General features: G+C 42.5%; 5 protein-coding genes and 1 long non-coding RNA gene across 11 annotated transcripts; 3 read left to right on the forward strand and 3 right to left on the reverse strand.

Annotated features, from left to right (window-relative positions):
* Nucleotides 1-10: 10 nt before the first annotated feature.
* LOC116431867 (activator of basal transcription 1) lies at nucleotides 11-1,262 on the reverse strand. Of its 2 annotated transcripts, none has more exons than XM_076372465.1 (3): nucleotides 938-1,262; nucleotides 369-607; nucleotides 11-290 (listed from the first exon to the last, which is right to left on the reverse strand). In XM_076372465.1, the coding sequence occupies exons 1-3, from the start codon at nucleotides 962-964 to the stop codon at nucleotides 11-13; spliced, it is 546 nt and encodes a 181-aa protein (XP_076228580.1). In that variant the 5' UTR covers nucleotides 965-1,262. The 2 variants fall into 2 exon arrangements, with proteins under 2 accessions (XP_076228580.1, XP_031843761.1); XM_031987901.2 differs by having other exon boundaries at nucleotides 369-558; nucleotides 775-1,253.
* Nucleotides 1,263-1,291: 29 nt separating this feature from the next.
* pps (protein partner of snf) lies at nucleotides 1,292-13,280 on the forward strand. Of its 4 annotated transcripts, none has more exons than XM_076372447.1 (16): nucleotides 1,292-1,487; nucleotides 2,501-2,637; nucleotides 2,708-2,968; nucleotides 3,083-3,336; nucleotides 3,419-3,578; nucleotides 3,687-3,983; nucleotides 4,077-4,730; nucleotides 4,804-5,058; nucleotides 5,143-5,307; nucleotides 5,400-5,524; nucleotides 5,627-5,976; nucleotides 6,071-6,516; nucleotides 6,596-7,078; nucleotides 7,202-7,344; nucleotides 7,448-10,498; nucleotides 11,364-13,280. In XM_076372447.1, the coding sequence occupies exons 2-16, from the start codon at nucleotides 2,511-2,513 to the stop codon at nucleotides 12,300-12,302; spliced, it is 7,710 nt and encodes a 2,569-aa protein (XP_076228562.1). In that variant the 5' UTR covers nucleotides 1,292-1,487; nucleotides 2,501-2,510; the 3' UTR covers nucleotides 12,303-13,280. The 4 variants fall into 4 exon arrangements, with proteins under 4 accessions (XP_076228562.1, XP_076228563.1, XP_076228560.1 ...); XM_076372448.1 differs by having other exon boundaries at nucleotides 1,292-1,480; XM_076372445.1 differs by lacking the exon at nucleotides 1,292-1,487 and adding an exon at nucleotides 1,726-1,912.
* On the reverse strand, nucleotides 12,949-14,927 carry LOC116431863 (uncharacterized). Its single transcript, XR_004236022.2, has 2 exons — nucleotides 14,763-14,927; nucleotides 12,949-14,530 (listed from the first exon to the last, which is right to left on the reverse strand). It is a non-coding gene; the product is annotated as an uncharacterized LOC116431863 (long non-coding RNA).
* A 1-nt stretch (nucleotide 14,928) lies between these two features.
* On the forward strand, nucleotides 14,929-19,343 carry OstDelta (oligosaccharide transferase delta subunit). Its single transcript, XM_031987879.2, has 11 exons — nucleotides 14,929-15,088; nucleotides 15,536-15,744; nucleotides 15,971-16,102; nucleotides 16,305-16,471; nucleotides 16,572-16,711; nucleotides 16,794-17,169; nucleotides 17,405-17,584; nucleotides 17,665-17,890; nucleotides 17,994-18,206; nucleotides 18,544-18,715; nucleotides 18,963-19,343. Exons 1-11 carry the CDS (start codon nucleotides 15,079-15,081, stop codon nucleotides 19,103-19,105), a joined length of 1,968 nt encoding a protein of 655 aa, XP_031843739.1. The 5' UTR covers nucleotides 14,929-15,078; the 3' UTR covers nucleotides 19,106-19,343.
* Nucleotides 19,344-20,634: 1,291 nt separating this feature from the next.
* On the reverse strand, nucleotides 20,635-23,263 carry LOC143175120 (uncharacterized). The gene has a single exon (XM_076372467.1). The coding sequence runs from the start codon at nucleotides 21,553-21,555 to the stop codon at nucleotides 20,974-20,976; it is 582 nt and encodes a 193-aa protein (XP_076228582.1). The 5' UTR covers nucleotides 21,556-23,263; the 3' UTR covers nucleotides 20,635-20,973.
* On the forward strand, nucleotides 23,151-25,660 carry LOC116431862 (uncharacterized). 2 transcript variants are annotated; one of them, XM_031987880.2, is made up of 5 exons: nucleotides 23,151-23,467; nucleotides 24,583-24,755; nucleotides 24,871-25,121; nucleotides 25,203-25,391; nucleotides 25,495-25,660. In XM_031987880.2, exons 1-5 carry the CDS (start codon nucleotides 23,449-23,451, stop codon nucleotides 25,502-25,504), a joined length of 642 nt encoding a protein of 213 aa, XP_031843740.1. In that variant the 5' UTR covers nucleotides 23,151-23,448; the 3' UTR covers nucleotides 25,505-25,660. The 2 variants fall into 2 exon arrangements, with proteins under 2 accessions (XP_031843740.1, XP_076228581.1); XM_076372466.1 differs by having other exon boundaries at nucleotides 25,203-25,660.
* The last annotated feature ends 211 nt before the right edge of the window (nucleotides 25,661-25,871 follow it).

The following is a 25,871-nucleotide window of genomic DNA, read 5'->3' on the forward strand; positions in this document are numbered from 1 at the left end:
TCATCGATAATTATCCAAACAATGATTTCAAAAAACCTGTTCTGTCCGTAGCAGTTTCATCTTCTTTTCTACTTCTAATTTCAGCATCTGTGTCTCTTTGTTTTATCATGGGTGGTACAAACACGTTATTTCCATCTCGTTCTTGTTTGCGACGTAACTTCCTACTTCTGTCAACATTTTGGGAGAAGAAATTCGCTTCTCTCTTGGCCTGAGCAATCTCTGTTCGTAGTCTTTGTTTTCGTACAGCTCGCTCGTAAGCCAAACGTTCGCTTAAATGAATCCATTTGAACCTAACGAAGAAAGCATACTTAAATTTCTAACCACACCTAAATATATCCAATATTTACGACTCAATTTCAATTTGTTACCTTGGCAAGTATTTAATATTCCAAATAACATCGTAAAATTTACTCTTTTTCCTAGTTGAAATTTGTTTATTGTTCAATATCGATGCCACATATTTAGCTACTTTTTTACTTTCAAATTCAACCCAGCCTTCGGTGAAAAACTTTGTGCAAACTTTCTTACGTTTTCTCAGCTTAGAGTCTCGTTCTAATTCTATAACAACCATTCGTTCGTACGTACATATGCAGATAAACAACTGTAACTGTCATAATAATTAGTAGAAAAGCATGCATCAGCTTGTATCTTATCGGTTGGATTTCACATATACGATCTGTACTATATCCAAACACCAAGTGAAGGTTAGATTTTGTACAGGGTCCAAATATCTTGTAAAGTAATTCGTATGTCGAGTTGATATAAAATACTAACCATTCTCTGCTAATTGTAGATATACTCTGCCTATCTGACCGTACACGGAAAACAATTCTCGAATTTTTGTGATATTCATGTACCTTGGTATATTAGATAAGTATATAATTCCTTTTTTCCGGACGTTTTTCTTTGTTGCATTTTTAGCCTCCGTAACACTTACGTTCTCTACAGTTCCGTTCTTTTCCATTTCTGCGAAACTTTTATGAACCACTCTTTTTTTACTTTTCAAAGCATTCCTATTTCTTTCACTTTTCAAATAGTATGCACATGCTCTCACTCTTTTGCGAACAATTCGTGTAGTAATATCATACACGTGGTAATTATTGCGCTCCTGTATACATTTCACACTGTTCTTTGCGCATTTTATTTGTAATAGTGAGTGACCATGATTATTATAAATATTATATGATCAAGGAGTAATCTTGTAAATATACACTTACCGCGCGCGCTCGCGCCCGCGCCCGCGCCATGATAAAAGTCATGTGAGCATTGCGTATGTGTGTGTGTGTGTGTGCGTGTTTTTGTATAAACAATTTTGTTAACGATACTACGATCGCTACGTCATTCCGTTTAAAAATGATTAACGTTCAATCGTATAAAACTAATTCAGTGGTCACACTTTTTGTAATTGGGAAGAAATATCTGATATACAAGGAAAACTACACAGGAGAAACTATTGAAATGGAAGTAGAAAATATGTAAGGTATCGGGTATGTTTAATCGACTATGTATAGCAAATATTAATGCGAATATTCTTTAGAATAGAACACTGTCATAATGGAATGTCGCTGTGATAAAAAATTGTAAAGGGTTCATTATCATTTTGAACGATGCTTGTCGTTAATAACCAGGATCCGGCCACGATCGGCTCACAATTACTATGTAGTATTTATCGTTAATATTTAGCGCGTTGCAACGCTATCGCCTTGCTTACTCTTCTTGTTGTTGCGCAACGAGAACCGCGCAGCGTCTCAGTGTGTGCATAAAGGAGCAAGTGCATTTGTTACATGATGCATCCTTAAAGAAATTTTATCTTTTCCGCGATATACGTTGTTTTCATGAAGATTCCGCGGAACAAGTTTTATAAGAATACAGTTCCGTACGAGTAGCTTTACAGCAACGGAAAGAACAACGGGTGAGCGAAAACTTTCAGGAAACATAACTCGGTTGACTCAAACAAAATGGCGACTTTTCTCTTGGCGGTACTGTTTACTTGACCGTGAACGTTATGTTTCTCACAAAGCGTGGCACGAGAACCATTGTGTACTTCATTTTCTTATTATCGACCGACATTAATGTAACCATGGATCTTTAACGACTCACACAATATTTACGGTCTTTAAAGTCTTCGCGATTCTCTGTCCACGGAATAGGTAATGGTGTGATAAACGAGAACTACACTGTGCAACACGTTTTTGCGTTTCGTCGTTTTCTTTATATCTTGTTTTTTATTTCATTTCTTGTAGAATGAAATTTATACAATTCCTTGTGTTACCTAGTCAAAGTATTTACTTTTAATGCAACTCGGTGATTCTAGATTATTTAGACTATTCGTCATATATCTTTTTCAATGTCTGAATGACCTTATGAGAAATTATCTTTTCTTCAAAGGGGATCCATGATGCTTTCTCCTTTCAGACATAATTGTTTTAGGATCTAGGCATGGATTCTTATTCTTGTTGCAACAATCTATTTAAAAATCTCTATTATTACGTTTGTTTAGCTTAAGCAAAATGTCTAGTTCATACGTTATCGAACCACAAGAGAGTGGATCGGACAAGAAGGATGACACGTTGATCATTGTTGTTAACGACGATGGTACAATATCTGTTGATCAAGAAACTCTGCAAAGTTTGATCGGTAAGTTTGATTTGTTGTTAGTTTATATTTCCCATGATTCGTCGTATTATCTGGTTGCATTCACCTATAGCGAATCAATCCAATGCTAATGTCAGCGTTGTTAGACTCGGACAAGCTGAGACAGATACAGAAAATGGAGATATAACTCTAACGGTAGATCCTCCGCCATTTACAACCGCTAACATAAACACTGGAGGTTCCGGTGCCGATGCTACCAACTTGGTGGATCCTTTCATGGAAATGGATTCGGAACAGCTGGAAAGATTGGAAACTGCATTGCAAAGCGAAGAAGCAAAACAAATACTTGGAGAGAATGTCACAGCCATGCTCGGTAAATGTTACCCTCGTACTTTTGCTTAGAATCTACTTTGTAGAATTTCGCACATTGGAATTTGTCTTTATCCGTGGAGACGTAATATTTCGAATTTACAATTGTACTTTACAGATATGTTGACAGTGGAAGAACAGCAAAACTCGATACGGTATAGCGTCGAATTGGATCATTGCTACACAAGTAGATTATCACCTTCTGATCCGAAACCACGAGATCCTTTGCCTACTATCGATTCGCCGACACCCAGCGATAACGTACAATACGAGCATCAACTTTCTCCCAGTCAAGGAACGTCCAATGCCTTGTCTTCTGTTGCCGATGGAGATGGAACACCGCCGGCAAAGGCAAAGAGTATTATAAAAACTGTCAGTACACTGTGTAATTTTAATGGAAATGATGTTATATTGGCAATGCTGTATTCGATATTGGGTATGGTGTTTCTTTTAGAGTAAACCAGTAGGTCGTCCACGAAAGAATATTCCACCGACTTCCGTTGCGGCATGCAATAACTCCAGACCGTCTCCCAGTATAATAAGTACGCCCAAGTCTATCGGACACTCGACAACTCGAAATTTAACAGGTTCACTGCATCAGGCTATCGGAAGACGTAATTATTTCATAATTTGATCATTCGCGTTAGATATGCTTAATATTTTCGAGCCGTGTTTTAAACCGAAACCGTACACGCAATGAACATAGTTGTTCCATTCATCAGAACAGGGAAGGTCCAATGACGAAGATGAGGAAGGTCCGACATCATCGTCCATTGAGTCCTCCGATTCGGAACCTCCGTCAGACAATGACTCTGATTTCGGACCTCGCGGTCCTAGAAGAGGGGGCATAAGAGCCAGAGGTGGTAGAAAAGGCCTCACTACCAGGGGTGGAAGTATGGCGGCTACTCGTAGAAGAGGTACTAACAAACAATTGGATATGGAGCAAGTTCGTAGATTAGACATGGAAATGGCTGCTGCAGTAAATGCTATGAAAAGTCCAGAGAAAGATGAAAGATCTGGTAAAATAGAAGCACAATTATTAGATAACGTACCATTCTTAATATTCCATAAAACTTGCAACTAATTTAATAGTTTCTTTGATTTCTTCTTAGGATTTAATCTTATTAGAGGTAGAAGGCAGTTTAAAACCACCATTGGTAGGAAAAGGGAGGAGTCGCAACGTGTTGAATCGTCTACAATTTCGAACGAGGACAGTTCGTTGCCGTTCGAAAAACCGCTACAAACTACGAATCAAGTGAAAGCCAATTTGATTAATGCCAATATGATCAAAGGCGATATGATCCTTACGAAACCAGGTCAAGGAAAAAACAATCAGAAAGTGACTTTCGTTCAGAAACAAGTGCTTATGAAATCAAACGATTTAAAAGGTATAGATTCAAAGAAGCAACTAGTGTTTCCCAAGGGAAAATTTGTCACCCAAACTGGAACCAAGATTTTTGCAACCAAAGACGGGAAATTGGTTCAAGTGCCCATATCCGCTAAAACTATAAGTTCGAACGTACCGGTTAATCAGATGAAAGGTACGCTACCGCAAGTTTCTTCTACGCAGCAGTTGACCTTGAGTCAGAATCAGTCGCCTCATGTACAACAACAGCAGTCTGTCAAAATCTCTACACCTGCCAATATCTCGAAAATAAGATCCTGCGACGTGAAAAAAGAGAAAAGGAAATCCGATGGTTTCGAGACGATCAGCAAGTCCTCCGAAGTAGAAGCTGCGAAGACGCCAGAGTCAAAAATTTTGGACGGTTAGTCGATGAGAGCGTGCAATATATACAGCTGCGTATTATGGTCATTTTTCATCGAAAACTTTCGTTTTAGGCACGAAAAAACACCCAAAGAAAGAAAGTCGCAAATCACCGGCATATATGGTGGACAGTCTAGGTCCTGCGCTTTTCTCAACCCCTGACATTATACGTCGAGTCGGTTCAAACGGCGATGCGAAAATTCAAGAGAACATCGCAACCACCCTGGTTTCTGTGACATCAGTTGCCAATACTACCACCACAGGCGTCGCAAATTCCTTTACGTCGATAACCTCGTCATCGTCCACATCCCCTGCATCTGGTCGTTCAGGTTTGCTTCGCTTCTCCGTATCCGGATAGGTATCCCACGATTATTCAATCTTCTGATCGAGAACATTTAATCTCGTGACAAAAGGTGTTGCTGCCTCTGCGCCAACCGAGCGAATTACGCATCCAGAATCTCATACGTCTACGGAAAAGCAAGAAAATAATGATCCACTGGCAGAGAATAACGAAGACGAGGCCAGAACGAGTGTAAAAATCAACGGGTCCGAGGAATTACAGCCTCCTTTGGATTCGGGTAAATTCTACTACCGTTCAATCAACTTTTCTCTCTTCCGCGGGAGTCCGAATTTCTGTACACTTTCGTTACACGTTTACATTGTTTTGTAGGCGGCATAGAAGGCGAAGAACATTTGTTAGCTACGTTAGAAATGGAAGCCAGTAAACACGAAGAGGAACTGCTCGCAGAAGCACTTATGTTACAAGAAGAACTGGGAGTCGATTTGGGCGAACATGTATTAAAAATTTTTCGATTCAGATGAAGAATTATATTATTCTCAATCGTTTCAAATAGCGTCTATTTTCACTGTTGTTTCTCTCGTGTGTCTCTACTGTAGGGTACACTTGTCGAACAAGGAGCAAGTGTGACGTCTGAACCGTTATCTTCTAATAATGCGGTCGTGCCATCGTTGTCCACGTCTGAACCGGAAACAGTAAAAACACTGGATACTGCCTCGACGACAGCAACCATAACAACTATCGTAACAACAGCAACGACAAATGTAACTCGAGAGTCGACAAGAAAATCTACAAGAGATGAAAAGGAACCTATTCAGATTATTCGTGGTGGACGAGTAATCACGTTACCTCCTATCGAAGCACCGGCTACAAGAAGCAAACGGTTACAGGCAAGAGTCGAGCCCGCTCAAAAGCTGTTGGAATCAACGAAACCGACGGAAAAATTCAGGTAAATTTTCTGAACGTTGGTCGATTGGTTGATTAGTTTAGCTGAAGCTTGATTCAATGAAATGGCTCTATTTAACGCATGTCGATGTTTACAGTCTGCAAACGATACAGCAAAGATCATTGCACAATATCAAGAATGAGACACGCACAACTGTTACGGATCAAGACGAAGAAATTGGAAACGAGGATATCATGGGAGAAGACGAAGAGGCAGTGGACGAGGAGGAAATGGATCAGATGGCTGGTGAAGAAGAAGAGGAAGATGAACAGAAGCAGGTTGTAGCAAGGATGGTTGACGACGAGGAAGAGGGGGAGGACGAGGAAGAGGATGGGGAGGCGGAGGCGGAGGTCGAGGCAGAGGCGGAGGAGGAGGAGGAGGAAGAGGAGGAGGAGGAGGAGGAGGATAATTCAGATTCCGAAGATGATCCTGACAGGCTTTGGTGCATATGCAAACGACCGCATAACAATCGCTTCATGATTTGTTGCGATGTATGCGAAGACTGGTTTCACGGAAAGTGCGTGCACGTTAGCAAAGCTATGGGTAAGATTGAGAAACCTAGTAGACTCGGAAAGTTGTCAAAGATAGGAATTTAATCGGAGTATCTGTTTATTTTATCCAGGTCAACAGATGGAAGAAAAAGGAATAGAATGGGTGTGCCCAAATTGCTCGAAGAAAAAGGAGGAGGAATTGAAAACTAAAACGAACGCGCACAGTGTACTCGGAAAGCAACGTATTCAATCGGGTGTCGCTGCGACCGATAACTCGATTGTTCTAAAGAATCTTGGTTCCCCTAACCAGATATCCGTTGTCGGCGAAACCTCAACCTCGATCCCATCTAATTCCGATTACAACGATGTTCAATACTCGAGCGGTATGCAGTGTGTTGTTTGCAAAAAAGAGGCAAGAAATTCTAGCATTTATTGTTCCGACGCTTGTATACTCGCGCACGCTCAAGAGACTCTCACCAAAGACAAACCATTGTCGACGGGCTCAACGGCGACTCCAAAAGGAACGAGGACACTACCGCTTGACGTTTCTACCAAGTCGAAGCCTGAGAGTAGAGTTATAGTTTTCGAAAGAAAAACAGGCAAAGTATTGAGCGGTAAGCGAACAATTACCCGTAAAAGCACACAGTGAACTTTTACCTACGTAATTGTTTATATCACAATAACTGTTTCTGTTTGGTATCACCAGAGTGATTAGATACGAATTATAAATGTTTTAGGCGTCGATGCACCAACAAGATCAAACTTGCGTACGTGGTTAAAAGAAAATCCTACATTCGAGGTAGTTGGGGCGAATAATGTCGGCGCGTTACAAATAGGGAAAACAATCACAACAATTCATACACAACTACCTGGTAAAACGGTTCGTATTCGAATTGTTTCATTATCAGTCGATACTTTCAGTCGATCCGTTTTCATATTCTGTATTCGATGATATGCTAAACATAAAAAAAATACTGTTCAAGGTAAAATCTACGCTGTTATCGCCTGGAAAGGGTCCAAATCTTCCAAAGATGACGTACACGAAAGTACCAGGTTCGAAGCAAATGATTATAACAACAGGAAATAAAAAGTTTACAGTAATCTCTACAGGACATCAGCAACAGCCACACCACCACCAGCAACAACAACAGCTGCAGCAACAATTGCAACAACAACAACAACAACAACAACAACAACAACAACAGCAGCAGCAGCAGCAGCAGCAGCAACAACAGTTGCAACAACAGCAGCAGCAGCAGCAGCAACAGGTTCAAACGATGAACACGAAACCGATACAGATAAAGCAAACTTTGCTAACTCATACGAATAAAGGTCCTTTTGTACTGAAAACCACAACAACGACAAAATCCAGTATCCCGGCACAGTTAAAGCAACCGGGTGTACCGTCACCTAAGCAAACTCAACTCGTGAAAAGGCCAGATGCAAAGCAACCAGCGGTACAATCGAAGCAGCAAGTAAAGTTGAGCCCACCGAAGAAACCTGAAACCGAACCAATAAGATTGAATATAAGAAAAACGTTGACCGAATTATTGTCAAGTCGTATAAAAGAAACGGAAGATTTGAAACTGAGCGACGACGAGATCGCCGATCTAGCTTTCAATATCGAGTTGGAGCTGTACAAATACTTTAAAGACACCGGAGCAAAGTATAAAGCCAAGTACAGAAGTCTCGTATTTAATATAAAAGATACGAAAAATTTAACGCTATTTCGAAAGATAGCAGACAGATCGTTAACTCCCGATGCTGTGGTAAGGCTGAGTCCCGATGAAATGGCAAGCCAAGAGTTGGCCGAATGGCGGGAAAAGGAAACGAAACACCAATTGGAAATGATTAAGAAGAACGAGTTGGATTTAATGGCGCAGGCAAAGTCTATCGTTGTGAAAACCCATAAAGGTGAACAGATTATTGAAAACGATGGGGGTATCGATCACGTCGATCCGAAAACTCCGGTGCAGGACATTGTCACGGCATTGAATAATGCAGACAGTATAACGTCAACCGTGGACGACGCCGACAAAGAGGCAGAAAAGACGAGCGAAGAGGAACGATCGAAGGTGAAGGAAGATGCGAAGAAGTCGAAGAGTTTCGACGAGAAGAGGAGGAAAGACAAAGAAAGGGAGAAGGAGAGGAATCGAGAGAAAGACAAGGTGAAGGATAAAGAGAGAGGTCGCGAGAGGGATGGTAATCGGTCGAAAGGAATCGGCAGACGCGACAGAAGTACCAGTAGGGGCAGGCACAAGCACAGCAGAGACGACAGAGAGCGCAGTAAGACCAGAGAGAAGAGCAGAGAGAGGAAATCGCGGGAGAAGGAGAGCAAGCGTGAGAAAGAAAGGGATCGCGAGAAGGAGAAAGATCGGGACCGCGATCGATCGAGAACCCGAGATCGCGAGAAAACAAAGGTTCGGGAGAGAGGCAGCAAAGAAAGAAGCAAACAGAAGGACAAAGAGAAAGAGAAGGAGAAAGAGAAGGAAAGGGAGCGAGAACGACATCGGAATAACGAGAACAATTCGAGAAATCGTGCTGGTAATGTTGGCTTTGTGTACTGCGAATCGAAGGAACTCGATAATAGACGGGAGGACGAGAGAAGGAGAGACATGGAGAAGAAGGAGGATTCTGTCGGTTTAGCTGGGGGATCGACGGAAAAGTCCATCGAGGACCGTCTTTGGCGTCACATAGAGGACGAAGCCACCACCAACACCATCGACGGAAACGATTCCGACGTATCGGACAGGGAACCAACTTCGACCGTTACGATCAAGACTCCGGATATCAACGACGACGCGGACAGAGATAGAGAACAAGATTCCACTACCGTCGAGAGGGACTCCTCGAAGGGAGGGTGGCAAACGGTTTGGAGGGGGTTCGTTAACATGGTCGACGTTGCAAAGTTTTTCATTACCGCGCAAGAAGTTAGCGGTCACGCGAAAGACTTGATGGACGATCTGCCGGACACGGTGGACGTGGTCGGTAGGATAAGTCACGAGACTGTATGGGATTACATCTCAAAGATGAAGAAGACGGGCTCGAAAGAAATTCTAGTGATTCGTCTGACCGCCGCGAACGACGAGGAGAAGATTCCCTACATAACGCTGTACAGTTACTTGAACAGCAGGAGTCGGCTCGGGGTAGTTGGGAACGTTTCGAAGAATATCAAGGATTTCTATATAATGCCTTTCTCGAGTCAAAGCACGATACCGCCGGTCCTGTTGCCCCTGAACGGCCCTGGTTTCGAAGAGCACAGGCCGCATCTCTTGCTGGGGATAATCGTACGTAACAAGAGGAAGAGATTCGTGGTCGTACCCTCGTCGACTATACCGATCAAGTTGACGAAGAAGGACTCGGATCGAAGCTACACTCCGCCGCTGATCGGCGCGTCGAAGGACAAACCGTGCGGCTCGAGCGTCGCTGGTGTGGTCGGAGGCACGGGCACGGTCACGGCTGCCGCAACGGCCACGGCGACCTCCACGGTCGTTGCTGCGTCTTCTTCCCCCACCGCGGCGACCACCGGCAGCATCTATCAGAAATCCACGATCGTTTCCGTGAAAGAGAAGCAGCAACACACTGTCACGCAAACCACTCTGGACAGTTTGAACAAAGCGCACATAGGAATGCCGAGAAGCACGATACTCGACACTGCGGCTATATGCAAAATCGTCCCGGAACTCTCCTCGAAGATCGACCTGACTTCCTCGCCTGGTAAAGCACCGATCGACGACGACGGCGACGAGCCTTACAGCCCCGGTCAAATGGACGCGGAGGAACAAACCGACCGCGAATTACGAGTCGCCTCCACTACTTGCGTTACAGCTACAACCCTACCGTCGATTTCAACGATTTCAATGGCGATCGGAATGAACAGCCCGACGATCGATAATGGTATTATTTCTTCCAGTAAAAATTCGAACGATCTTCAACGGAAAATGGAGGAGCTAAATCGGCAAATCGAAGAACAGAAGCAACAAATACAAAGCATTAGTTCGTCGTTTCTTGGTGAATCAACGCCTACTTTGCCGGTGAGAATTTTAACAAGATTTACTTTTTACGAAATTGATTGTTATTGTTTCTCCTATCGCCCTGTTGTAAATAAAATTGATTTCGATTTACCTATGGTATCCTACTCCTATCCTTGAGCTGCTTTAGATTTTTGCTTCACACGAAGGAACAGTTTCCTTCTTCTGTCGTTCCTTAAAAAACTTTACGCGTCTCGTTTTTGGTACACATTACTTAATCTCTCTACTTCCGTTCCACGTATTGCTACGCATCAGTGAGGTTTATTTTTAAATCGTCAAACATTTTCCAAATTGTGCAAAAGCGTGCCGATAATCGTCACGAAGTAAGAATCTGTTGGTAGCTCTATTCCTTTCCAGTCTTGAGAATTCTATTTTTCTTTGAATCGGACGACTTTCCGAGTCGTATCGTAATGGCAAGCTTGTTTCCACGGTAAGGTGCAAGAACGTTGAGATTCAAGTAATTCGGATAGCCAGCCGTTGTCGCATTAATTCGTTAGTTGCGGTACATGTGTGATCTTTGTATTCTTGTTACTATCGAAATCGCACGCACACTTATATGTATATACGTATATATGCGCGCGCGCGTGTGTATACATGTATATATATATATGATGACATGCGTATATGCGCGTGTGTATGTATATGTGATACATGCACACACACACCTTTTGTTTTTAGAAGTAAATAAGAGTACACTACGCGCCCGCGCACATAATTCGTTTATTCGTACACTTGTCCTACATCGGCAAAGTATAATAGAAGAGCGACACGAGTCGGAGTATCGAGATGAATTGTTTAGAGGCGCACAGTTGCTCGCGTTGCAACGAAATCATTTCGAATGTAATAATAATCGACTGATTTATTTCAGGGCCTAGGGCTAGACCCGCCAGTCACCGACGATTGCGAAGAAGCGTACAGTCCTCCGGACACAAGATCGTTTACGCCACCGCCACCGCCGGGTATTTCTAAATTCACGCAGCCGATTCTCGACAAAGTATCAAATATAACTATACCGCCAAATTTACAAGAAATTCTAGCGAACGTGAAGCGACAGGAGAGCTCGAAAGTAGACCCGTATCTACCATCCAAGCCTAGTGCCACGTTCTTAACTACCAACTCGTCCATCTACCAAAACTCGGAGAAATATTCTTCAGCATCGCCCGGAAAAATCTCAATCGGTGGATCGAATAAATCCAATCCCGAGAAGTCTCCGCTCGAAGCGATCGCTCACAGAGAATCTCTGTCAAAGGAGAAGGAGAGCAAGGGTACCCTAAGCTCTTTGAGCGACTTGGATTTAATTAAGAAAGCGGAGGAGGAACTGGCCGCTGTTGCAGCCGTAGCGGCTGCAACGGTGTCGGGAAGCCCGGTGACCGAGCATACCGCACAGTCGGTTTTGTCCACCGCTTCTTCGACTCTTCCGACAATAGTAGGGACTCCCGTCCCGACGATGATGCCCATCTCTTCGCCTCTGTCGGGCTTAACGTCGGTCGGGGATCCTTCGCGCGAAGCCACCGCGTACAAGAGTCCCTATGCGGAACCTTTCAAACGTAATTTGGCTCCAGAGCAACCAAAGCCTCCCGGTCTCGAAGACGAGGACTTCCCACCGTTTCCATCCACGCCACCGAGCGTGGAAAGCAACGTGTCCAGGATGACACCGTCCCGCTCCAAGTTCGTTCCGAAAAGTGGGATCGTGCTAAGCGTCAAGAGGAAGATGTCCGACGATATTGTCGCCTCTTCCTGTCCTTCGAGTAAAACTTCAAGAATAAAGTCACGCTGGGGTCAGGGACCTTCGGATTCGGTTGACTAGTTTTTCGTGAACGAGCAGGAAGAACTTTCCTTTGCGAGATACTCAAGTTCTACACACGACAGATGCGAGTGGTTTGCAAAATCAACCGTCAACCGTCAACTTATTGCACAGACTTTATCGGTTCTGCAGCTTCTGATCGGCTACCGGTCCACCGGTCACCGGTCTGTGACAACTGTGACAACTGTGACAACTGTGACGTTCGAACCGAACGAATTCGATGAAAATTTTCTAGCCGCAATTCGATGAACGATCAAACGATCTGCGCATCGGTACCAAACATATCGTACCAAATGAGAAAAGAAACTTGTTACTTGGTACTTTGCGCGCATACCGTTATCGATACGTAATAATGTCAGGCGCATATATATGTATACATAGCTTTCGATGCATCGAAAGAGAATCAGAGTTGTTCACGAATAAACATCACTTGTGTAAATACCAAAGCGGCCGAAAACGAACGCTTTTGTCACTCGTCGAGCCTACCGTTACGTGTACATAGCCTCTCGGTAAATTCTGTAATATATTGTTCAAATTCGATCGAAAGGCTAACAAGAAAGATTATGTAAACTGGTGCATGACACCTCACGCGTTCATGTTGCCTGTCTCTATGTATATAAATTAGGTGTAAGGATGTAAGAACGACCAGTTTCGATGGAAAGATGATTTTTATTTTTTATTTGTTGGTCAACCGAATCGTTTTCACCGACGGAAACTCCTTCAACGTACCGCGCGAGACCGAATTCTGATTTCCCCGAGCTGTTTGTCTGTTGTTATTCGTCTTCGTTTCAGCGTTTATACAGCGTTTGCGCACCGTTTATTTATGCAACAGATGTGTATAATCGTGAATTCTTCGACATGCAATTTGTCGAGTCTCCTCGACTGTCGCGACAATACGGTCATCGATCTTTATTTCTCTAGTTTAACCGGAATTTCAGATAAATCAATGAAAGACTAACAAATAAATGTCGATTCTTCTTTCGTATTCACTTCTGATTTGCACATGCGTCCTAAGCATTTTGCAGCAATTCCTGATTATATACGAATCGTACGGCCCAATAATGGACCGATCGTCGTCGCATCGTTTGCGTAGACTCTTTACGCCATCTTCTCCTTTGGCGAATTCCGATCCACTCCTGCTGAACTTCCTCATCGTGTAATCATTGCTTCTTTTCTTATCGATAAGGCAATCACTCGCTTCCCTGTACACGTCGTGTAAGGATGGCCGAGCATAGTATAGTCTGTACCAGACGAATCATCGGCACGCGAATGTCCCTGGACATTAGGATTTTAAGTCTTACCATCGCCAAATACAGTCGACGCTTCTCTGTAACTGCACGATGCTGTTCAAACTGGACGATTTCAAGCACGCGCGTACATCGAGAAGCCGTTCCAAGGATAGTCTCCTAGCAATTCGTATTATTTCGATTCGACCGTATCTCTCTTTGTACCACCGCCCCCCCCCCCCCCCCCGTCACCTACGAAACGCACTTTACTCGTAAATGTAGACGTATATGCTGTTAGAACCTATTTTATATGAAACGTACATTGTTCAATTTCATTTTTGTACAAGTCTCCGAATAGCGAGCGAGATGCGTACGCAGTTGTGTTCGCTGCTGTACCAGCATAATCGTACAGTTATCTGCGTTACCGGTGTTGTGTTGTTTCCACTATTACTGCGTACATATTACCTTTATCATTACTGTTAGTGCTATTGTTAATGCCTCCGTCGTCGCAAGTTCGTCTTTATAATCGAACGTTACTACGCAACTTTTACAGTTATTACGAATATTATTATTTTCACTTGCAATTCGCTGCGTCGATTTTTACGTTGTTGTACACGGCAACCTCTGGCTTCGATTTTCAGTCATTTCAATGAATCTGCCTGTTTCTGCGACACTCGATTTCAAATATGCGTACGAAGGCTAACATTCCAGTGACTGTAAAAACCTTTAATTAATGGATTGGAATATCGTGTAATACTAGCTTATTCGTTAATTATCAATAGAACAGATCTTTCAGAAGACGCTCGTATAGCTTTGCTGTCTCAAACATTCATTCGAGCAACCGAATTTTCGATCTGATCCCGTATTTCCTTATTCGAACACTCGAAAGTCGTCGTATCGAACTTATTTCTTCGTTATCCTCGAATTCATCTTAGATACTTTGCTAGGCACTCGTTACTTGTGTTCATACATGTTTCTTTGGCGCACCGGCTGACGACTCGCATCCTTATCGAAAATCATATGAACCATTATTATCATTCGAGTGGCGAAATTTAGTAGAAACTTCGAATCGGATCTACTATCGACGCAAACGTATGCGAACGCGTACCGTTATTTATTTTGATAAATCCAATGAACGAAAGTGAAAATTAATAACACGTCAGCCATGCAATTCGAATATAGAAGAGTGGAAAAAACGTTTCACGGTACAACAAGAATACTCGAAAAATTCACGTACCAATCACTTTTCTGATCAACGATACGTATGTAGGTGTGATTTGTGCTTCGTTTGATCCAGATCTAGAGTAATTGAGAATTTCAACGTTCGTTATGCCAACCAATTGTGTAAACCAATCAATTTCTATGCTCGAAAAGTTACTCGCACGGTATCATGTTGTATCGTTTGCGCATGCGTCGCGTACCGGTATAACTAGTACTGCCAACTACTTCCGGAACGAAGCATCGTCCATTTTTCCGTGCACGCGCAATGGATCAAGAGCCATTTTGTCCGAAACAGCAACGTGGCAACCGGCATACCCGGTATTCCAACTACAATGAATATCGGTGAGTATTCTTCGGCTATCTATTCTTTTGAGATTTCATATTCTGAATATGTGCAGCATAAATAATTACACGTTCGCGTGTTGTTCGTACTCTGTGTTATTCTCGACTCACTTGCGGTGATGCTTCTTTTATCGATTTCACGTATACGTACATTCTTGAAATGATTTCTGAAAATAATTCAAATAATTGCTTTCTATCTGTTATTTCTCTACAATATAAACGACACGCATCGTAACGCGAGCATTGTCGAATTTTTCATCAAATTTACGCTCGGTTTTTCAATCAGCTAGAAAATAAGTTTTCAACGTTTTACTTAGCACAGAGAACGACGATTCGTATTAGTTGATTTCTACGATTCAATCTTGCGCTACTTTCAACAACATTTTTCTATATTTATTCATCTTATCGAAACGTTTAGTTTACGGTTTGTCTTTCGTGTTGTTTCAGCTTTATTACTGTTGCTGGTGATTACATGCATAACAGTATGTTGGTCGGCCAACGAAACGTTGCAGTCGACAAATGTTTATTTAACAACGGCTGACAAAAGCCATTTGAGGAAAATTCTTGAACCAGGTTTAACATCTAACGATGCAGCTTTTATGTATTATGCTGTTCATGGATATAGATTTCTTGGAGAAACTTTACCAAACCAGCAGGTGAAATACTTTATCGTTTTCGCCAATTACCAGCTTTATCAATATTACCATTTGTCCATAGAAAAATGCTCGTCGTTGATACTCGCGAGAAGAATTGCCTATGATGAAATATGCAATCGTTTGATACCTTATGATTCTTTGATTAGTCTTTCTGAAGGAAATCCGATGCAATAACATTCCTAAATAATTTCTTAGCATTATCGTAACTTGACCCTTTTCTTCTTAGAATCTGTGCAGTCGTTTGATAGAAACGATGAAGAATGACGGCGATATTGCAACTGAGAAAGCATTTTATATTGCAACTACCTCGAAAGTTATCGGAAACTGTCGTATACCTCGTTCATCCGATATAGAAAAGGTATAAATATAAATGTCTTTACAACTAACATTTCAAACGTCAACGTCTCGCGCATGTACACAATGATGTATGCAAACTTTCGTTCTACTGTATTCATTCGATGAAGAAAACTATATCTACTGAGTGAAGGTTCTTGCGTGTTGCGAAAACAAGAGTCCGTTCGATTGTATTCACATAGAAAAATCTTTTTGGTTCAACACAGGTGCTCTCGACTGCTATAGAGAAAGATGGTTCCACTATGTTGGAATTATATTATGCTGTAAATGGATTGACTGCATTATCTGTATCTAACGTACATCTACGTGACAAAGCAGATAAAGTTGCGAAAGCGGTGCAAAGTATGTTACGGAAGGACGACAATTTGTGGAAGTATGATGTATTTTCATAATATCTTGTAATTTATTACAAACAGACGAATTCCATGTCACCAGATATAATGGTTCTTTATTGAATTTTCTTATAAAAACAGCTTAGGCTATGCCTTTCACATCGCGTCGGACCTCGGACCAGACGGCTCGTTCGCTTTCGATCGCATCGAAGACGCCATTGTACAAGCCGACGAAGTAGATGAACAGTACTTGCAATTCGAAGGCGGTCTCTCCGTGACCAGTAAGCAGCAGATTATTTAAGACGCATCGTATTATACTAATGAACAACGCCAAACGCTAACGAGTGTTTCTTATCCATTTAGGTTTCTTGGTGAACGGTATTTTCAAACTTTCCAACACATTACAGAAAAAAGCGCCGTTATCGTCTCAACAGATTGTTAAAATAGCTAATTATCTTCTGTCCCGTCGGTCTGTGCAGACACCGAGGGGCGTTATGAATCTACTTTCGGCATTGACAACTTTGGCGACCAGCGATTCTGAAAAACCGATCTGTGTAACATTAGCCAACGAAGGTATTAGTATTTCTGCTCAACAGCCTTTAGTCACGGTGAAAGTTTGCGACATTTTGGGTAACCCGGTCACCGAAATAAACAAGGTGATCGCAAATTCGGCAACAAGAATCGGAGATGATACTGCCGTTTTGAGTAAACAAAGTTTACAACTTTCGCCGACGGACAAGTGAGCATTAACTGCATTTTATATTCATTTTCCCCATAACTTTACCGATTTGCTTCCAATTTTGTAACGATCGGTTATACGTTGGGGTACAATATTTGTCTGTATACTCGAGCTACTATTCCACCTTTCCCGTATTGCAACCTTAAGAAAGGTGTCGAAAATCAACAGACGACATTACTTCTCCCATCTGTAAGAAAATCCCTTCAAGCTATTGGTTAATGTTTCCGTTTTTCAGAACGTTATTCACAATGAATCTTATGGAAGCTAAACCAGAACGTGGATTCTATAAAATATCTGTCACGGCAGGATCAGTGGTGAACACTGTTACCGTAAAAGTACTTTGCGAAGTAGTAGTTGATCATTTAGAGATTGGCACCGGCGATGCCGATCAAACGACACAGCCAAAGCTTACACGGTAGTTGATGATTTTTCGATATTTTCTCTTTGTTTCCGACGAGAAAGAATGTTCAAAGATTCCAGTTACTTCAATTCTAGAGTAAATTATCCCGAAAAGCTAAACCAAAAGATAGAAGCTGATTCCCAGCAAAAGTTGGTCATGAGATTTCTGCTGAAAGATGGTATCAGTAAGAAGCCTATGCGTACGCATCAAGCCTTTGTGCGACTCTACTCGGCGACTGATGCAAAGGACGGCGGCAAAATGGGTCGTGAAATCCTTTTCGTCGCTGAACCAGATACATCGCAGCTTTACAAATTCGATATGGTAGGGATATTCCGCTTGTTCCGCTTGCTCGTTGTATCCGTCACTTTCTTTGAAATTGTTGCGCCTTGTAAAACTAACAATCCCGTGTTTTCAAACATTTTAGCCAGTCGGGTCTGCAGCTGTGAACTTTGACCATCAAAGCGGAGATTATAACGTGGAATTAATAGTTGGCGATGCCATATTGACGAATCCTTTTCAGTGGACCGTAGCAACGGTTAATTTAAAGTTTCCTGAATCGGTTTCGACCGAACGAGTGGATAAAAGTGTCTCGTACAAGCGTAAATCAAACGTCTACACAACCAAAGCGGAGATACAGGTAGTGTGTAATGTTACTCGTGTTCAAATTTCTAACCAGTTGTCGAATCAACGCGAACCAATGCTCGTTAGTGATAGGAATGTTCTCGAGATTCTGTCACCTCCTTAACATTGGGATAACATACTATCGTCGAATGCGCATTTCTTCGATTTTTCGTTAATCGACGGAAATCGATGTTTTCGTTCGACGGACACTTCTTAAAACTCCTTTCTAAAATTTTTTCCGAAGGTTCCTTCACCTTCGAATTAGAAAAAATCCAAATTAATCACTGTATGTCGACTGACCGTTGTTTTGCTTCATTCATTGAATTATTAATCGATTTATTTATTTGTTTCAGCATATGTTTCGCGAGCCCGAGAAAAGACCGCCCGCGTTTGTCTCCAATCTGTTTACTGGTTTATGCTTAGCACCGGTCCTTTTGCTATTTATTTTGTGGGCCAAACTTGGAGTAAACATATCAAACTTTCCACTTTCTCTGAGCGCAATAACATTCCATTTTGGTTTGGGAAGTAAGTATACTTCATTGTCGTATCGCATCGTATGTCACTAAATTGTGTGCTTGACATGTGCCCGTTACTCGACAAATTATGACATTTTCCTGTTTTATTTGTCGTTACTCGGGCATAAAGAAAATGTGAAATTTTCGCAAATTCGATGGTTACATCGTGTTTGTAGCCCAATGTTCACGACATTATTGAAACATTTGTATCGGTTCAAACGAAACGCGTTATGTCATTTCTTTTTTTTCCTTTTCAGGTATCTTTGTTCTTTTCGGAATATTTTGGTTGAAACTTAACATGTTTGTTACTCTTCGATACCTGCTCGGTCTTGGTATCGTGACATTCCTCGCTGGCAATAAAATGCTGTCACGTATAGCTCATAAACATAAAATGCGTTAAGCAGTTGCAGTGTCGGAACATTTTACTTGGAAGAAAAGCGAAGACGAAAAAAAAACAGAAGACTGACGTTACTTAATCGAAAAAATTTGTGGATAGAACTGCGAGAGACGTGCGCGCGTGCACACACACACACACACACACACACGCATCTTCATCTGTTGCCGTACGTTGTTATTTTTCAACCAAGTTTTATCGTTTCGATGTGAGTAAATTTTGTTGGAATAAATAATGAAACCGATACGTTAAAGACCAGAGTTACTGCATCTTGGTGTGTATGTACACCATAAGGTCGGATCCACCACTCGACGAGCATACTGTCAATATTGTATTATAATTATTTCCCTCATTTAGTATTACCAGTGAAACGTGTTCTTTAACGTATATTTATTATGAATATAGCGAGTATACATATAAAGACTTTAAATATTCACTCGATGCCCGTCTTTGTATTCTTTCCGTAATTAAGTTTTTCATCGCGTACAGATAGAGTGATATAAAAGAAGAGAAACATCATTTTGTAATGTTCGTTAGCATTAGAGAGAAAATATTAAGGGATAAAATGATGAAACCACACTCGGTGTCGTGGTCAGGAACGAATCGTGTACTTGTTGAAAGTAGTAATATTGCGAACGACTATTCCTTTCTATCCTTGCATCCTCTATCGTTATCGACACATTCTTAATCTCTCGAGGACCAGAGGATTCTGAAACGTGTACATTTGTGTTATATTTGTTAAGACTCGAGAAAACAGGGGCTTGTTTAGAACGTACGGATCGAGCTGGAAGAATTTTTAATCGTGATATCGATTAAAAAGAACACGACTTCTGTGCGAAAATCTGTCTTATGTCTGTTCGTAAGTTGATATTTTTCGTAGCTAAGAAATATCTTTCCTTAGTTTGTTCAGTGATCGTTAATCGAGCAAAGCCGAAGCGGTGCCAGAATTGAACTAAAGTCTGAAAGTTCTCCGCAATCTGAAAGTAATCAGTGTTATAATTGTTGATTGTTGTTCCATCGAAAAAAAAGAAGCTGTATATCAAGCGATCTAAGAATTGTAACTGAATGGAATGTTAAAAGTTCGTCCGGTGTTCCCATTTCAACCGAATGCGAGTTTGGATAATTAACGATCGGTGGAAGTATCTTTTCATCCTCCGTTTCGTATTTCCGACAAATTTGCATGTATGCGAGAATATGTTTAGCCTTTATTGTCAAGGTTTTTAATCGTTTCGCGGTACGATTGTATTCTCTGGACATTGTTATTTCTCTTTGTTTATCCTCCTCGCGACCTGATAAAGTGGTTACGTTATAGACGCGAGCGATTAGCGTCGTTTGTATCGTTTCTCCCATGCACAGATTATCCAATCTAGCAATCTTTACGTACCGAAAGTGAAGCATACGTTTGCTCCACGGTAAAGATTACGAAAGAGATGGGACTGTTGCGTGGTGTCGCGAAGCTCGTTTACAACGTTTTTCTTCGAAGAATGAATCTTTCCACGAAATTTCGCAATCTCGTCGAGTAGACACGTGATTCGTAAACTTTGTTCGATTATCGCTTGTCGATCAGACTCGTCTTTCTTTTGAAGCATCTCGTAAGATTTGCGCCGTTCATCGGTATCTGCCGCAGCAAACGTTCTATCACGGAGTGCTCGGAAGGCAAAATCAGATATAGAATCGCGAACAAACTTGTTCGATAGTCGGAAAATATGCTTCGCAATTGATCCCAGAAATCTTCCAATTGTTTCTCAAGTTGCGCCGTAACCGATCTCCTTTCGTTCCTTCCGTCCTCCACGAAAGCGTTCACTTTACCTTGGCGAAAGAAGCGATGTTGAGAAAACCGAATCGGTGACAACTTATTATCTTCGCTATTATATCTAACTTATCGTATTGCTTTTCCCAGTGTATAGTTCATTTTCAATTCGATGATTTACGAGGATATTGATTCTCCGTATGTTGCTTTCATCCTTGTTTCGGCTATGATGAATGTCGTGAAATTCCTGAATTCTATCCGCGAACAGCGTCCCTATACGTCGATAGAAGAACGCGTCAGCGGCTTTTAAGCGTGCTCCGTGCACCTGGAGCGATCGGTCGATCACCTCTGCACGAGCGCCGTTTGTGCTGCGTCGGTGATCCTCGGCTTCTTGCAAAACGTCCAACAGTAAGCCGATCCTGAATCCGATGTACCACGTTGTATAGATATTTACGAGAGTACCACTAGAGACGAACCTGTGCTCTCTGAGATCGAGAGCGTACTGTAAATTCTTCCAAGCGATTTCGATCGTCTTCTCGATATCTGGCATTTCCATACGCATAAACGTTCCTCGCCAAGACGATTGACATCGCTCCGTAGTTTCACCGGTGATTTTCGCTTCTCGGATGATCAGAGCTTGCCGTTTCGAATCTCTTGTGTCCTCGGGTTTACCGGCTCGTCGTCGATACTTTGGTTTGCGAGGCATTTCGTGATCCTGGATACAAGATTATACCCGTTTTATATTTACATACGTCTCTTTTTCAGTAAACACACATTTCTCGGCGATTCGATCTTGTTCCAATGTTTCAATCTCATTCGATCGCTCGAATACCATCCCAGTCTTTGTCCCATTCTCATCGAAACGGTGATCGAGGTGGCGTTACGTTGTATCATGGGCATGGACAACGGCCAATCGTACATTATAAGCGCTCCCCGGTCTAGACAAGTAATTCGACGGTTGTATGCTAATTAGTAACGCTTTTACCTATGCGAAGAACATAAGGTCACACGGTTGAAGAAACTCGTCTTCAAGGTCGTTAAACCGAAGAATCATTCGGTGAAAGTCGATGGAATTGCTACGCAATTCTATTTTTGTTTGCCCTCGTCTTCTTCTGCTTCCACGAAGAGCTGACAAGTATGTGCACACATAATATATACGTTGCGAGATTGCTCTCCGCTTATGAAAACGAGACCGATTAAAAAATCGAGTCTACGATCTACGCATGTACGGGTATTAATAGGGATCGTTGAGAAGCTCGAGGGTGAGTTGGGTTACGGGGAGATCAGACGAGATCGGTTCGAGTTGGTTGTCAGGGAAGATCGACCTGTTCGCGAGAGGTTGCGAAGAAGGAGATTCACGAATTCCGGTTTTCAGTGCTCGCAAGGAGATTTGTGTTTGAAGAGAAGGGATAAACCGAGGACTTTGCGTATATAAAAGTCTTTCGCTTTGAACCGTTCGAACGGTGTGCTCGTAACAGACATCACTTGTGTGATGAACGTAAGTGTTCCTCGCTGCACAGTAGTTTGCTCATTTCTCCAGCTTGATTTCTCGCCAAACGGTTAGCTGTGCCTCGAGTATTTCGGTCATTTCCAGACTCCTTCGACCGTTTAGCACGGTCCTAAGCTCGTTCGATTTCCTTGCAACTCTTCGGTTCCATTTCATTTTCGACATTTCATCCGTCTACGCACATTTCGGAAGATGAAGTGGTCGTACTTGCTGGTATCGCTTGTCCTGCTGTCGTCGATGGCGTACAGCCTCGTGGCATCCCCGATTTCGCAGAAAGATCATCCTTCCTCATCTCCGAGCAACGTTCAACTCGAAGGGCGTCTCGTTCGCGAAAAGAGAGCTCCGTTGGGCAAATTGGCTTTACTCGGAGGAGCCGCCGTTCTCGGTAAGAAAGCGCTTCTGCTGGGTGGTGCAGCGGTCGGAGCTAAAGCTTTAATCGGCGCCGGTATCGTTGGAGCTGGACTATACAAAGCGAAATAGTGAGTATGCGTTGGCACACGGAAATCTTGAGCCTTATCGTTTCTTCGATGGTTCGTTCTATTCGAGACGCGTCGTTCTCGTGTTACGCGTTTCAATGTTTTCTTTCATTTTCGCTTTCAGCTACGGCGGTGGTTACGGCAGTGGTTACGGGGGCGGTTATACGGCCGAATTTGCGAATCATCATTACGAGTACGTATACCTGTCGATTAAACAGACGTCGCTTGCACAGTGGAGGGAAAGCTTTAGCCTCGATTTTATTTTTACGCAGGTGGCGCCGATGATCGATGATACGTGTGACGGATTCATCGTAGAAGATTAACTTTGTCAAGCGATTAGCCATATGGAATAAAATCGAAAACATTGAAAAAACAATTGCGATAATCTTGACAATTTTCCTTTCTAATATTCATTCGAGATCCGCCGCGATCCAAAGTATTCTTCGATCGAACGAAAGAGAACCATTGTTCGTTTCACGCGCAAACGTGTATCGCGTATCCTTTGGTTTTCCAGTTGCGACTGTTCAAGTTGGATAAGTCATTCGTTTCCAGTACAATAGAAATCGAACAGCTTCTCAACGTTTAAATAGGATTTGCAACACTGCGAATTTCACCGATGACGCACGACCAGCTAGGTATGTAATTCATTTCATCGAGAGGTGGTAAGCCCGATAAAAATTCCATTCGAATAAACTCGAGTAGGACAAGGTATTGGGTAATTCGTTCGTTGAAAGGTGAAGCACGCAGTCAAAAATGTTGCGAGGTGGACTTCCGCCGGTGAATACGGAATGAATCGAAGCGATGCAACAGCACCGATTCACCGGGACAATGTAACTTGTCGGGGATGCGAAGAATTCCTTCTTCATATTTTCTCGAATAATCCGGCCTCCTTCTGCAATCGGTTTGAATCAATGTAGCAGGTTCTACGTCTATACCAATCTATATTTCACCCATTGAAAAGAAATGTCCGTGGATCCAGGTATAATATTGGAAACCAGAAGACTTTAAACTCGTTGAAATTCGGTGTTTACATAATCCTACATATGTACTTGCTCGGACAACTGTACGTACGGTGCGCATATCCTTCCAGACTTGATCAAAATGTTACATAACATGGAACGTCATTCATTTGAAACGCGGATCATTGGTCTGGTTTTCGTTCTCACAACAGAGGCATTTCGTTTTTATTCTTGACATGACGCGACGCGACGCGACGCGACGCGACGTGCCATCAGGCGAATCGTGCGGCGGTGTAGTGCGATGCGATTCGTTTCGTCTCATTTCGTCACCCATTGATTACGCCATTGTCCGAACAAATATTCTAGTAAAATGTACTTGATTTTATTAATCGTACAATTCTGCATTGTACAATTGAGTGGGTGTCTTCCGAATTCAAAACATGCGACGATATACGTATCCAAGTACTCGCGTACATCCGCGTTCTGGCGCAACAGCAACGTATACACATCGAGCGACCGTTCTCTTCTTTAACATTACAGAGATTTCGCTGATTAATAGCGTTTATGTCTGTGTTTGGAACGTAGCACGTTGTTAATTATCCGCATCACGATTCGTAGCATACGCTTTTGGGAATATTTCAAGAATCTCGAGACTTGGTCTTGATAACCATTTTCGTAACGCGATCCAATGTGAATCAAGTCCAAGTCATAACAATCGCCCCTGATCACGTAAATTTGTCACGATTCGGCGGTTCATCGCGTTAAAGGTGGGTGTTCGAACGTTCGAACAGGAATACGAAGGAACCGGAGCATACGTTCGGTTCGAGAAGGTGGTGGTAGGGCGCTGCGTGTCAAAGGTAGGCGACTTTGTATAAAATCAAACGGGCCTGTTGAAAAGGTGTCACACGAACCAGTATTCTCAGTACATCGAAGATATTTGTTCAGCAACGAGTACAACGTCAAGGTAAAATATATACATGTTACGGAGCAATCGCGATCGCATAGCGTACAGTTCTTTTTTTTTCAACAACTTCATTTTACGGATTACCCGATAATAATTTCAACATTTTCTCCGGCAGATGCGTGCAATCAACGTTACGATCGTTGCTATTACATGTTGCTTCCTAGTATCTTTCATTATTGCCACTGATGCTGTACCCGCTGAAGAGAATTACTCGCCGACCCTCGACAATTCTGACAATGTTCAGTCGTTTGAACATGAAGCTGGGAGTGCTGGAGTGCCGCTGAATAGACAAAAAAGAACGCTTCTACTCAAGAAGAAACTTCTCGGTGCAGGACTTGTTGGTTTCGGTTTGGGACTCGCAAAAGGGTGAGAGCCTATTCGAACAATCTTTTTCGCCTGATCACCAGTTTTCAAACAACGCTAATCGGAGAATCCATCGCTTTCCAGGTACAAAGCTGGCTATTATACCGCCCCGAGTGTTCGTCACGTGTATCTGTCACCCCCATCGCCAGCCGTAAAATATATTGAATACGTTGAGAAACCCATTTTCGTCGAAAGGATAATAGAAAGACCGGCACCGCCATTCGTTAAGCCGATAGTGTCGGCTGGATTTAAAGATCCTTCATCGTCGTACGGGTAAACCTCGTTTCTGCCGTTTACACTTTTCTCTTTACTTCTCTTCCCGTAAACGAATGAAGCGTCTTTGTTATAACAACGATGCTTGTTTCTCTCGTTGTAGCGCATGGTAAAACTAATGCTGAACCAGACTCACCGATCCAAAGGTCCGATCCAAAGTTACACACAGCCGAATCAGTAGCAGTCGTCGAGCGCATCGTTAAAAACTTGCAATCTACGAGAACTGTAAATAATGTGAACGCAAAATAGAATAACGAATAAATAGAACATCCACGAGATTTTAAAGTGCGTTGCCAGTACCTCATCTTTTCTCCCCTCGCGTTCACACGTATGCTTACCAAAATCTGTTCGAATCTGTCCGAAATTTGCCCACGCGCAGAGAGACAAAGCATATATGAAAACACTATGATTCGTCGGAGCTTTGCCCAACAGACAACATTCGTTTACCGAGATCCGAGAGGTGGAAAACCTAGATGGCGA

This window comes from Nomia melanderi, chromosome 12, assembly GCF_051020985.1.
Source record: "Nomia melanderi isolate GNS246 chromosome 12, iyNomMela1, whole genome shotgun sequence".
In the NCBI taxonomy this organism is placed as follows: domain Eukaryota; kingdom Metazoa; phylum Arthropoda; class Insecta; order Hymenoptera; family Halictidae; genus Nomia; species Nomia melanderi.